This window comes from Halyomorpha halys, unplaced genomic scaffold (assembly GCF_000696795.3).
Source record: "Halyomorpha halys isolate HHAL.00 unplaced genomic scaffold, Hhal_1.1 Scaffold286.1, whole genome shotgun sequence".
Taxonomy (NCBI): domain Eukaryota; kingdom Metazoa; phylum Arthropoda; class Insecta; order Hemiptera; family Pentatomidae; genus Halyomorpha; species Halyomorpha halys.
Window position 1 is genome coordinate 606333 of NW_027115682.1, and position 13941 is coordinate 620273.

The 13941-nt window shown below is 32.3% G+C and overlaps 1 protein-coding gene across 3 annotated transcripts in view; it reads left to right on the plus strand.

Moving 5' to 3' along the window:
* Positions 1–13941, plus strand: part of LOC106680760 (sesquiterpene alcohol synthase) — a 28967-nt gene that overhangs the window by 14394 nt on the left and 632 nt on the right. For 2 of the 3 annotated variants that reach the window (XM_067052704.1, XM_067052705.1), the window contains 6 exons: positions 1969–2101; positions 5727–5867; positions 7322–7528; positions 8518–8661; positions 11363–11440; positions 13148–13282. In XM_067052704.1, coding sequence (XP_066908805.1) covers positions 5748–5867; positions 7322–7528; positions 8518–8661; positions 11363–11440; positions 13148–13282 — 684 coding nt within the window. In that variant the 5' untranslated portion in view covers positions 1969–2101; positions 5727–5747. Of the gene's footprint in view, positions 1–956; positions 1025–1968; positions 2102–5726; positions 5868–7321; positions 7529–8517; positions 8662–11362; positions 11441–13147; positions 13283–13941 lie in introns of those variants that run through there. The other variant, XM_014420688.2, reaches the window with a different exon arrangement.

Below are 13941 nucleotides of genomic sequence, written 5' to 3' on the forward strand. Positions count from 1 at the left end.
ATAATTAATATTAATTATACAATTTTTAATGGTTAATACGGTCTTTAAACGTTTAATGCCCAAATTATGTCAAAGCTATGGGCTAAGATTTACTCCTTAACTTAATTTAATTCTTAATTTACTCCTACTTAAGATTTTTGTTTACTCCTAAGAGTACCAAATATGAATGAATTAGAAAAATCATTTATAATTTAAACATAATTAATGAGGTGTTTATTGTTCACCGTTGATTCAATATAACGAAAAAATGGTTGGGGGTGCGGCGATTAATTCATAAATGAGTAAAACTTATTTATTTGTGCCAATGCATCACTCTGAATTCCAGACCTTAACCAGAGCTGAATGAAAAAAACGAGATGACCATAATTTAGAGAAAAATAAAAATTATATATATCTAACAAACTGAGAAACTGTATAACAAGAAAGTTATATTGCTAGCAGAAACAACAAAAAACTAATGATATTGATAAGTAAACAAACTAACTAACCAATAAAAAAAAAACTTAAAAACAACTTCAGAATTGAGGTTTTACGCTTTAACATAACCCCAGACGATTCTCGTTTTTACAATTTACCATTTCGTATCAAAATTGTATATTAGAGGTTTATGCCCATATCTCAACCAATCAAAATACAAAAGTAAAAAAATAATTATCATTTCCTATATCAAGACTAGTTTCCCCCACCAAATACCAAATACCAATACCAATATCAACACCATGGTATATATTTGGTTAAAAGGTCAATAGATGGGTTCTGATAATAACCGTTAATAGTTATTGATCTATGGATAATCTTATTTAAATATCCAAATTAAAAAAAAGAATATTTCTAATAAGAATTAATTAATTCACCAAAATAAATTTCAATGATCCACTTATGAATCCCCCCGACCTTGTTGTCATTGTAAAGAATTGATAAAACACGCTCGCGTTGTGAAAAGGCTCATTGGAATTATGGCGTTCGTGTCTGCAAAGTCTGTTCCTAAGCTGAGAGGAGCTGTCTTTGGTCAATTCAAGGCGAGGTATTTTTAGCAATTCAGTTTAATATTAGTACTACAAAAATTCAACCATAATCGTAAATTCGAATACTTAAAAAATCTGTGTGCTTTTTAAAAATAATTTACAAAAGTAAAATGGATTGTTTCCAATTGTAATTTATTTTTAATACATGGATCAGCTTCAAAGTAATTGATCATTGATATAATTGTGCATTTTAAAAATAATTCATAAAAGTAAAATGGTTTATTTTCAATTGTAATTTATTTTTAATACATACATTATCTTTAAAGTAATTGATCATTGTATTTTCAAGAACTATTTAAACCCTTATATTTTTATTTGAAGAATAGAAGCAGCTTTCAGTTCTAATTTCGAATTATTTCATCTGTTATGAAAATGTGGAAATTAGTAACATAAGAAGATAGCGTGAAATAAACAAGTAATCAAGTAATGATGTAAAGTTATTAAAATGTGCAAAGTAATGAAAATAAGGTACCAAGTGATATATGAAGAACAATATATGAATATAGGTAACATAATACATGATGTATTGACTAGAGTTCGGTATAAAGAATCATAAATTAATGATGGAACAAATAATATGTCACAATTGGAAGAATAATAAATTACAAACATAAAAATTAATAAAATTGATAACTAAAAATGAGGTGAAAAATAAGTGGCTAATAAGATATTTAGTGATGATAATACAATCAGTAAGATCAGTAAGCAGTTTGGAACAATGAAATGAGTGGTTAAGCGTTAGGGCATGTTGCCAGAGTTTGGAGGCAGCTGGGTTGTGGGAAGATTAATTTGTGATAATAAATAGTTGTTAATTATTTTTTAAGATTGGTTACTTTCGTTTTTATATTGGATGTTAAGAAATATTAATGATTGATCAACTTCAAAATATAAAATTAATAATAATATTATTTTTCAAAATTATTATATAGTTTTATCTTTTCAGAAAGCAATTGGTCAAAAGGCATTGGTTGGACACTAAAACAGACCAATATTATGACGTTTTGAGACGTATTGTGATACCAGAATGTACAAATATTGCATCTTGTGTAAAAGGATATCCGGAAAGAATCGAAAAGGTATTTACTTTGACATTGAAATTGCTCTAAATCAATTGAATAGGGTTGATATACGTTGTTGACTATAATAGCAATTTAAAATTCAATCAGTTAAGCAATTCCAACATCAATTCTTCAAAGGAACATTTTTTGTCAATATTATTTCCATCAGTCATAGAAATGAAAAACAAATCTAGCGCATTGTGTTTACATTAATTTACCAACTAACCACTAATTTAATGTAATTAATGCATCTTATCAACAAAGCTATTTGTTTATTATTTACGATAATTGAATGTTAATTCTGACCATTGTCATAATAACAATGGAAACGAAATTGTCTATTTTCTTATTTAACCATCTTTTTTTCCGTTATTCATTACTACTAACAATGGGAGATGGTTATTTTTCATTATAAAAAAATAAAACTATTTAAAAATTCCCCAGTTAAGTCCTTCGATCGCTTACCAGAAGTGCCCGTTATATATTAGATTTTCATTTTTTTTTTTTTTTTTACCTTTTCTAAACATTAGATTTAATGTTTTTGATTAATTTCGTCATATCGATTCATAATCAAGACGTCTCTAATAACAATCAGGTGTTATTGAAATAATATGGTAGGGCAGAAATCCGGAATTTTTAAATACCTTTTATTTTCTTTAATTGAAAAAAACAACCATCCCTCATAATTAGTGATAATAAGTAAAGGAGGAAAAAGAGAAATTTGATAGTTAAATGGAAACATAAAAGTTTTCGTTCCCATGATTATTATGACGATGGTAATATATTTGATTATAATCAACTTACCGGTCAAATTTCAAATTGAAATTTCAGGTCAGTACACCTTGCGATATTGAGCTAGGTTAGTCACTTACCTACATACACAATCACAAAAACATTTTGTTTTTGTGTAATACGAAAAATAGGTAAAAAAAAATAGGGAACAAATAAAAATATAGCAATGTTGTTGTGTATGAAGGCAAATGATCAACCTAGATATAAATATATTAGGAAACTTGAACAAATTAATGCTTAGAGTTCATTGAAAACCATAAATAAGAATTTGTTGAAAAGTTGAACATATAATTTTTTCTAGCTAGTGTCTAAGTTTTACCTAACCATTTAAAACCGCCCAGGATGTCACCCAAACCTTTAAATATTTAGGGAAAAAGTGTAGAGTAAAACTCCTCAAAGGTTTTATTTTATACCTCCTGTTCTAATTTGTTTACGGAGGTCAGGTCTGTATCATTTTTTATAATTTATAGGGTCCTAAACCTCTCCTTTTTTTTTTTTTTATATAAAGAATTTCGGTAGAGCGATTTTAGTGGTTTACGAAAAGAAAAAAAAGAACACCCAAAAAGGAGAACATAGTAAACAAAAAATATTTGTAATGAGGTGTAGATAGTTGACCGTAGATTAATGATTGGAGAAGTTTGTCGGGGGGTGCGGTCAGCAAAGAACAACATAAATAAACAAAACCATATTTATTTATTTTATGCCGACGTTTCGACCTGCGTTTCAGGTCTTCATCAGGGGTTGTGGCCAAATGGGCCATTAATATCTCATCTACTGATATTCCCTCATCTACTGATGGCCCCTATTTCATCATTCTGAGAGTAAAGAGTTATCACGCACTACTATTTGCAATACCATCTCTAATTACCTACAACACCCTCCATCCTTTTCTTCCAATTTTTCTCCCCTTTTCTTTAAAGACCTTTCTTTCACCCGATGCTTCCTTAGTTCACATGATGACATTATTATCACCAAAGCAGACAAAGATAACAAGACTGTCATTATGAACCGCTCTGACTATAATGAAAAAATGACACAACTCCTATCCGATCATTCCACATACACCACTACATCCCGTGACCCTACACCTTCATTAAAAACAACTTTTAACAAGCATCTTAAAAATCTCTTAGATTCTAAATTTATTAATTATCCCACATACAGAAACCTAATCTCTTATAATTCAGTTGCCCCCCGTTTTTATGGCCTTCCCAAAATCCACAAACCTAATACCCCCCTCCGCCCGATCACTTCTAATATCAATTCCCCCGCCGTTAAACTTAGTAAATACCTACTGTCCAATATCATACTTAACGATTTACTAAACTCCGTTACCCCACAGTTCACTAATGACATCATTTTTATTAAAAAATATGTTGACGACCTTCTCTTAATACAAAATCCCAAAAAAATCACCGATATCTTATTTGCCTTCAATTCCTACCATCCTTGCTTGCGTTTTACAGTTGAATCAGAAACTAACAATTCCCTACCATTTCTTGACCTCCTCATCATAAAAAACGCCGATAATACTATATCCACCGATTGGTACACAAAACCAACTTACTCAGGAAGACTTTTAAATTACCACTCCGGACATCCTTACCATCAAAAACTAAACACAGCTAAAAATCTTATTCATCGTGGTTTTTCTCTCTCGGATTCCCGATTTCATGACAATAACTATCTCCGCATTAAACAACGCCACAACCCCTGATGAAGACCTGAAACTCAGGTCGAAATGCCGGCATAAAATAAATAAATATGATTTTGTTTATTTATGTTGTTCTTTGCTGACCGCACCCCCTGACAAACTTCTCCAATCATTCAAAAATATTTGTATGTTTAACTTATAAAAACGAATACCAACTTTGTTCCTGTCTTGTAAACAACAGTTTCACAATGGATAACAAAGCCGTGTATACATCGATGTTATGGAACAAGTATATAACATCGTTATACAAATATAAACATGTTTTCTATTTTCGAGTAAGGAAAAGTATTGTGATCATGGTTTTTAATTCAAACGATTGATTTAACAACCACTAATAATTTCATTTTAAAATTTTTGATTTGGATTGTTAAATTACAAAATAAAAATGTGCACACTAACGCAATTGAAATATTTTTAATAAATAAAATTAAAAATGTTGTATCAATTAATGAACAGGATTTAAGGCTTCAGTCGGCTGCGTTCGGCAATGAATAAAAAAAAATTTTCTATTTGTTTAGGGGATTTAATCGAGCTCATAAAATATTTCTATTTTCATTGCCTAGATAATGAAAAGAACTATAATGAATTAAACGCTGATTTTTTTCAATATTTTTTAGCTTTGAAAATTTGTGTTTATGTGTTAACGTGTGTGTGAAAACGAATATCAACTTTGTTCCTGCTTGGTAAACAGTTTCACAATTGATAACAAAGTCTGCATACACGACTTTGTTATCAATTGTATCATGTTATGGGACGGGTTTGGGAGATACCGGTTGTTTTCTGTTTTCCTGGTAAAAACTGTTTTCTGCTTTTGTCACATTTAAGTCCTTCAAGAACCGGTAACCTGGTAACCTTCCTACACTCTCCCCCATCCCAGGCAAACATCCGCCATCTTGTGATTCCCATATTTTCTTCTTTTTTTTTCATTATTCATTCATTTCTTCTAACTTGTCCAACCACCTTAAATGACAGCGTGGTATTTTTTAATATTGAAAATATTAATTTTCATGTTCACGGCATAACCATCAGCAAGAGGATTAATATGAAGGTAGTTCTGAAATGTTAGTAATCTTGATACTACTACTGTCTCGATGTTAATCTTCACATGATTGAAACATCCATACTGTTTTGTTTTAGTTACTTATTTACAACATACCGATGCTTCATGATGCTTGGAATTTTTCGGCCGAACTGGCTTACAGGATCGTGGCCGATGAGAGCCATCAAACTGAAGAGAACATCACCAAGATGTACATCCTTAGAACTGCAATGGATTTGGTAAAATATTAATGGAAATATTTTTTTTTTTTTATTATTTATTTATTGTAATTTACAACTGTACAAAATAATACAACAGGTAAATATGTAGTATGTTTCATATACACTTGAAAATCTTGGGAAGGAACCACCCATTGGTGGTACTTCAAGGAAATATTTAAATTTCATTTTAACTACTCAGCTTAGTTTTAATTAATTTTTTTGTTCGAAGTAGAGGGTGTGAAAAACAGAATATTGAGAAGTAAAAAATTCACTCAGCAAACCTTAAAATCCTAAAACTACTAAGGACTTGAACTTGAAGGACATCAACCTTACCATCATTTTAATTTTATTTCCTCTCTTATTATTTTCTTTTCTTTCGGCAATTATACTCATTTGGCAGTAGGAACATAATGTTACCCTGGAAATACGATTCTTAATTGTGTATTAATAGTTCTTAATTGTCTTGGATTAAATTTTTTAAGTCAGTTATCTTCCTCTGTTATATGCCCATATGCCTTCTCCCCGTAATAAGCAAAGTGTTGGAAACCATGATGGCCATGAGCCTACGACCAGTCTTCTCAAGAGCTAGCCATCCACGCCAGTACGGATACACTAAAAACAGAGAAACCGCAGACGCCTTACTGAGAGTGCGCCGTGACATTGAAGAGAGGGCGAGAAGTTTGTGATGCTCCTCCTGTTTGAAGATGAGGGATACAGGACTCTATGTTCTGACGGAGAGCGATCTTCCTGAGCTAAGGAAGAAAGAAAACTACCCGCATTACAAGACCTTCGTGCACGGGTGGAAGGAAGCTGTGGGCTCTACTCACTTTTTCTTGGATAAGAGAGATTAAGCTGCACCAGGAAGGCCTCTGTAGAAGTGCAAGATCTATTTTGTAGCAAGAGCAAGCTGTGTGTACAGCTATGTAATGTTTGTCTTATGCAGCAATGAGTTGTACCCACTGCTGCGAACACCCGTATTATCTAATAGGTAGGGTAGGGTGATAAATAAATAAAATAATAATAATCTTACCTTTCATGTGGTCTCTTGGTTAAATCGGGTAGGTAACATCTCCCTATAGAAGGATTCAACCTCAACATCTATTCACTCATTGATATTCCATTCTATTATCATGTTACTCAACACTTTCCGTTATATTCAATACCTCATAGACTACATTCTTCAGAACACAACACATTAGACTTCAACCTACAGAGAGTATAAACTAATAAAAGTTTAAAATTACGGTGTATCTTAAAAATCATCTTGTGTATCCTAGTAGTAAGACATAATGCAGTTAATACACCAGATGGATATGCTCAGGAACTCTCTTCTTTAAAAGAGCAGGTAACTCAATTGAGCAAGTAAAAGGAAATAGATCAACTTTTTTTTATCTCAGCTTAAGTTACCCCAATCTCCTACCCCCTTATACTTGAATTATATAACTTCAATCTCCCTCCTTTTCATGTTTCAGTTATATGCACATGGAGCACTTCTAGATGATATCGTGGATGAGTCTGGCTACAGGAGAAGTAAAAAAACTTGGCATGCCATATGCGAAGGAGGTAAAGCTACTGCAGTATATGACGGAATTCAAGTGGGCCTTTTCCCTCTTTATCTTTTAAAAAAATACTTCAAAAATGATCCAGGCTACACGCTACTTATGGAAACTATTGTGATGGTAAATTTGTTGGGATCTCTTCGTTCGTACTCATCGGCCTGGTCTAGCTCGAGATGTCCGGGGTGAATCTCCTTTGGCACATTCTCGACTATCATACCCATCGGTCTTCACGCGTGAGTGCTTCTTTTCCATTCCTGTATAATGAAACTCCTCCAGTTTTCCTCCGACTGTCCTTTTTCCTCTTCTCTCGCTAAAAGCGGCCATTCCTTCCTACTACTTTCTTCCAGCCATCTCATTGGCTGCAGTCATCCTACAGCTGTTCGGGATGACGAGGTCTGCCTTCCAACCATGCGCCTTATCGTGGGGGGCTTTTGGTACGCTGCTAATGACCCAGATATTCTACCACTCGGCTACCAACAAATTATCAGGCGACAAATGCCGACAATGAAAACCCTGTTTAACTTCTATTTCCTCTTTTCTCAAACTGGTATTTTTAATACTTAGCCATTACCTATACATAAATACATTTACTCAATAAATACATTTACCTGAAGTAATTAAATTTTTTAAATTAAATAAAAAGTATATTTTCATTTGACATAAGTTCGAGAAACACCTTATCTCTATTTTTTCCAAGGCTAGGTTTGCCATCTAGTAGTTTAGTCAAGCCTCAATCACACCACGTAAATCATCATACCTTTTTACATTGAATGCATACATTATTAATAATATTATCTTTTTGGAGATGAGTTTTGACTCAAATTATTAATTTATTTATTCTTTAAATATATTTCCACCATTTATTGTAAAGACTTCACTGAAATCGAGTAAAATTTTCGGTATCAGTTTTTAACAAAGCTAAATGATTCAAAATCCAACCTATGCGTTTTTGTATATTAAGTTAGTTTTTGAATCAATAGAAAACGAAATTGATAACTGATTGGTTTAACATTAGCGGATACATAGCAAACATGTTTTATTTTTATGAAACTTTGCACTAAACGTAGTAAGTAAGGTTGCATAAGCTACTAATTGATGTATGATATTAGTCATTAATAAGGGTGGCGATTGGACAAACATTAGATGTTCTTGGGCTCTTCAATAAATCGCCATCAATGGCTCAACATATGGATATTGTTGACTTCAAAACCGGACAGATTTGTGCAATAGGTCCAGTCCTTGGAGCAATACATGTAAGTAAATTTAAAATCAAAACTTTGTGTTGTTGATGTATTATTTTAAAGCTAGATTTATGTTGTTTTATTAATTCAATATTTTCTAAACTAAGTGAAACATTTCAGTACATGATATCACTTATACAAACTAAGTGAATATATACATATTTAGTGCAAAACGGACCTTGGAGTGCTTTCATCTCCAAGATTATTGTTGATCCCTTATCCTTATTAGCTTTATGTCTTCTTCATCTCCTTACCCCCAACCGGAAGATGTCTGCCTCCACGTGGTATTCCTTGCTTTCGTCTTCCTTCCGTCAATGTTAACAGCAGCCTTCATGATACGGGCGATCCTCTGGGACCTTCATCACTTGATCATATAACTCCATTAACTACTATTTTTTCCTCGATTCCCATTGTCTCGATTCTCTTATCGGTCCATATACCGTGCGGAAGACCTTCCTTTAATGTTATTTTTGTTTTTTTGGATATGGCACAAACGGGAGAGATTTAAAAAAAGTAGTATCTTTTGGAGAGAATGTAATTTTTTAACTTTTTCTTTTCTTCATTTACTAAAAGATTAAGTTTATACATATCATTCTGACATTCTTGAAAAGTACCATATATTGATGTGAGTTTTCTGCTGGAGTTGACATCATCTGCATAGCCCATGTGATGTGTCAATCTATTCATGATTGTTCTTCCGGGCTTTGTCCTAATAGTTCTCAAAACCATTTCAAAAATCTGATTAAGCAATGTAGGCGGTAGTCTGTCTAAGGCCATCCAACAGATCAAAATCCTTGGAGAAGTTGCCTTGAAATTGCAGTCATTTTAGTAAGCATTAGAAAATTTTCTGTGGTAATTCCAGAACTACGAAACTTTTCAGCAGTTCTCTCCCATCCATCTAATCTTAGACATCTTTAAAATCCACAAATAGATGGTGCAGTTTGATGTTATATTTTATATTTTACCAACACCATCTTCAAGTACAAGATACAATCAGTAGTAGATTTTTCGGGCCTGAAACAGCATTGGTACTCCTCAACTAATCAGTAGGGCTTAAATTTTATTTAGTTCTATAACTTTTCTAAAGCACAACCTTTACACTATAGCATCCCAAAAATCATACTCCGTTAATTAAAAAGTACAAGTTATAAAACCACGATCAGCCAAAAAATATACATTATGAACTAATACAACAACACACACAGTGAAACACTTTCACATATGAAATACAGACAATTGTGGCTGCAATGGACGAATACCACAAACATTGTTACATATTTTACATTACTGTAATATAAACGAAAACAACTGTATGACACTAACCCGGACTGTCATGATGCAGGGAGACACTTGACCAGATCCTGAAAAATTCTTTTTTTCCAAGTTAAGAAAGGAGCCACTAAAAGTTTTCACGCATATCAGCCAACAATATTAAACCATAGAAAATTTTACTACATAGTAAAAGTACATTACCAAATTGACAGAACATAGAACACCATAGAAGAAAACAAAGCCCTGAGTTGTTCAATTAGTCATGTTTAGATAATGAATTATCTGACCCAGTCTGTGCTCAGTGCTTGTTTAATTATTTTGATTATTAATTGTCATCATCACAATCCCCAAACAGACTCTGTCTGTGTTTTTTCTATGTCAGTGTGGCCATTTAGATTTTAGTACTTCCTGACTGATGTGGTTGGATATAGTGAAAGTACAGGACATTGTGGTAATTTAGTTTGAAGAAAATTCGATTGTTAAATACACTACCACATACTATAATACGACTTACCACAAAGTATTTTATCTATTATATTCAATATAATAAATAAAATACTATTCTTCTTGGATGCGTCCATTAAGTCTCGTGCGCAGTCCTGTAATGAGCGGTCTCTCGGTTTCACTTTCTTCTTTCCTACTTCTCTCGCTAATTGAACATTCAAGATCGCTGAAAGGAACATCATACGAGCCTGTACCTGATCTGTGTCCATTAGCTCCGTCAGCTTATCACTATTACGATTGAACCGGGACAGAACATCGGTTTTCTTCTGGTAATTTCAGGACTGATGTCCATAATATTCTGTTTCTTGTCATATTTCTAAAGAAAGACGGGTGTGAAAACAGAAAAAAAAACTTCCTGGACCAATATTTTTTTCTTATCTTAAGGTCACGGGTCTCAGCACCACTTAAGCATCCTGCAAAATTAAAAAAAAAAAGAGAAAAGGAATCATAAACATGTTTTAAGTGAAAGACTTAATTGACCCCTGTTCTCCTTTGCATACATACACAATATCAGCTGATAAGGCTCTCGCACCTGGTGCCATAAGTTATACAAGTTATCTTTTACTGAAGTGAAACTAAAAATAATAGGAGAGAGAGAGGAGTGCGAAATGAAACGCTTGAAGTGCTCACAAAGACTGATCTATTTGCGGAGCCTGTCCGTCTATATATATACAATCGATCAGCTGATCTGGACCTGACAGCAGAGTAAACTCCCCCCACCAGTTTACGAACAATCCTCGTAAACTCTAATATATAAAAAGAAAAACATATATATATATATATATAAATACAATTACAATACAATAAATAAGATAGATACAAATACAATAACAATAGTCTTGTCAGCTGACAGTCCATAACTTACACACAAACATATATATTAGATTAACTTCGTTCTGTGGTGGTATTTTATTATCTTATTTTATATCATTTTCAGGCTGGAATATTATCTCATGAATTGATCGACAAAACTACGGAAATATTTCATATAGCTTACGTGATTTTACAGATGTGGGTAAGTTGTATTTATAACATTAATTTTTTATATGTTTTAACAAATTTGTTTAATTAGATTAACAGTTCAACATGCTTGTAAGCACTAATTCTAGATCGGCTTAAAACATGTTAGCAGATGTAAAAATGAATGTTGTAAGTTGAAATTCCTCTCACTTCCTAGAGGAGGGAGGCAAAGGATGTGAGAACACCCATTTCCACGAAACATATATGTAATAAAATATTTTATATAATTTTCCCATTTTTTTTTTTAAATGATGATTATCTGTCATTGTTCATTGTTCTGTATGAAAAAAAGGTTGTACCAATCAATTTTTTTTTTTTGTAGTGTAAAATAAAATAAGTTAATAAAGCTGATCATATGAAATGAACTAAAACGAATGAAAAATTAAAAATCTTAGTTGCAACTTTTTAGTGAGTTGCAAGTCAGATTCGTTTTAAGCATCCCGTAAATACGAATCTTCATAGAAATAAAAAAATTCAAAAAGATTTTTTGGAGAATTAGTTTCGGGTTACGTATGTATTTATTAATTCTCTCACATCCCTTTTTGAACCACCCAAGAATACTTATTAGACTTGAAGCAGCTACATATACTGTTTCAATGCGATCCGTTCGTAGTAATTAGATACACAACGTAGAAGGGAAAATAATAAATTAACTCGAGAACCTTGAGGAAATATTCTAGCATTTTTAGATCTAAGAGGGCCGGAACCGTGAATAGTTCCACCAAATAGTACGATTCAAATCTATTAGAAGAATTATTGCGATCAATGATTTATAGAACAAAAATGGCTAATTGACATAGCTTCACATGTAAGGCCTCAAATCAATAAAAATCAATTTTTTATTTCTATAATTAATTTGATGTAATGATAGGTATTGCAACCATAAGAGAAATAGGTATAAAAATGAATCTAGAAGAAAATGACGATCTCATTATTAAATGCATACAATCGCTTTTATAGAGATAATAAAATTAAATCAAGGGATAAAGAAAAAAAAATTAAACAATAATAAAACATTAAAATATGATATTTTTAAGCAAATAAAAGATAAAAATTGAAAATTAACTAGATTTGTTAAATATAAGAGAGTTGGTTAGAGTTTCTAATTTCAATAAAATTTCCTAATTTGGAAATTTAATTACTAAATAAATATGCAAGAAATGTAAAAACGGAAGATGGAAAATTAAGGAAAACAATGCTACAAGTCTAGTTGGGATGAATTATCCCCCTATCACCACTAAATGTACGTAATATGGATATTACTCTCGTCTCTAAATGATACAATGGCAGCAGTGGGAAAAGAAGGAACAAGCAAAAGTTTTATTTACCATATACATATGATTCTTGTTTTGTCTATTCTTCGAAACTATAATTTATTATAGCTAACTAATTTAGTTTATTGTTCTATTGTTTATGTTTTAAACTCAGTTTTATATCTCATCCAGAATAAAAAAAGTACAACTAAAAATTTCAAATGATAGAAATTTCAATTGTTGATCTTCTGTCGTTCCAAAACAATGAAGTCCATCCGTATGAATGTATTTTCACTTTGAAATTTGTTTTGAGTAATTAAAACGTGATTGATTGTGGAAAATAGAGTCCAAATATTATGAAAATTATTTGCATTAATGGAGTTGAAAATACAATGAAATATTTTCCTAAGTTTGACGAGTCTGCTGTTCTATGAACCTCAATGTTTTAGGATGACTTCAATGATTATTACTCCTCTTCAGAAAAAACAGGCAAACCGCCTTGTGATCTCATCAACGGTGGAACTACTTGGGTCAGCGCCAAAGCAATGGAAACCTTCACTCCCTCCCAGGCTGCAGAATTTAAGGTGATTTAAATTAATACTTTTTGGTATAGAAATACTTTAGTAAAATTATGAAGTATATCAGAAGTTATTTTTGTTGATAAAGTGTAAATAATTTGTGATTGCTTTTCCGCGTTTGTAGTTAAATTTCTATTTGGACATTATTATTGAACCGCTAATTTGATTTTAATGACATTTCTAGGGATAGTGGGAGTTGCTGTCTTGTTGATACCTAATAGATATCATCACCTATTTTTGTTTACCTATGTCTAAACGTATTTTCCTTGGCGCTCATAAATTTCAAACTCCTCTCCTCCTCCAGGCAAAGGCTTAGTGTAGGGCCTAAACACGGTAGGTATGGTACGGACCAATGGAAAATAGGTGGGACCCAATCGCCTCTAAGCCCAGGGGGTCTTCATTAATTGCAATCAATCCACTCTTGTCACAAACACACCTCAGACAAATGCTATAAAAAGTAGACGGTACAACATTTTTACCAACAACTCGTCGAAGGAGCAGAGCTTATACCTTAATACTGATGAGGATGAAGATATGCTTACCTGGCTTTGAGATTTACGCCTCGAGAACGAAAACTGTGTGAGAGAAGTAAAATGAGAGGGTCCATTCTTTTTTAAATTCTAATTTGGCTTTATAATAATACTTGAAGATTACTGAAAAGATGG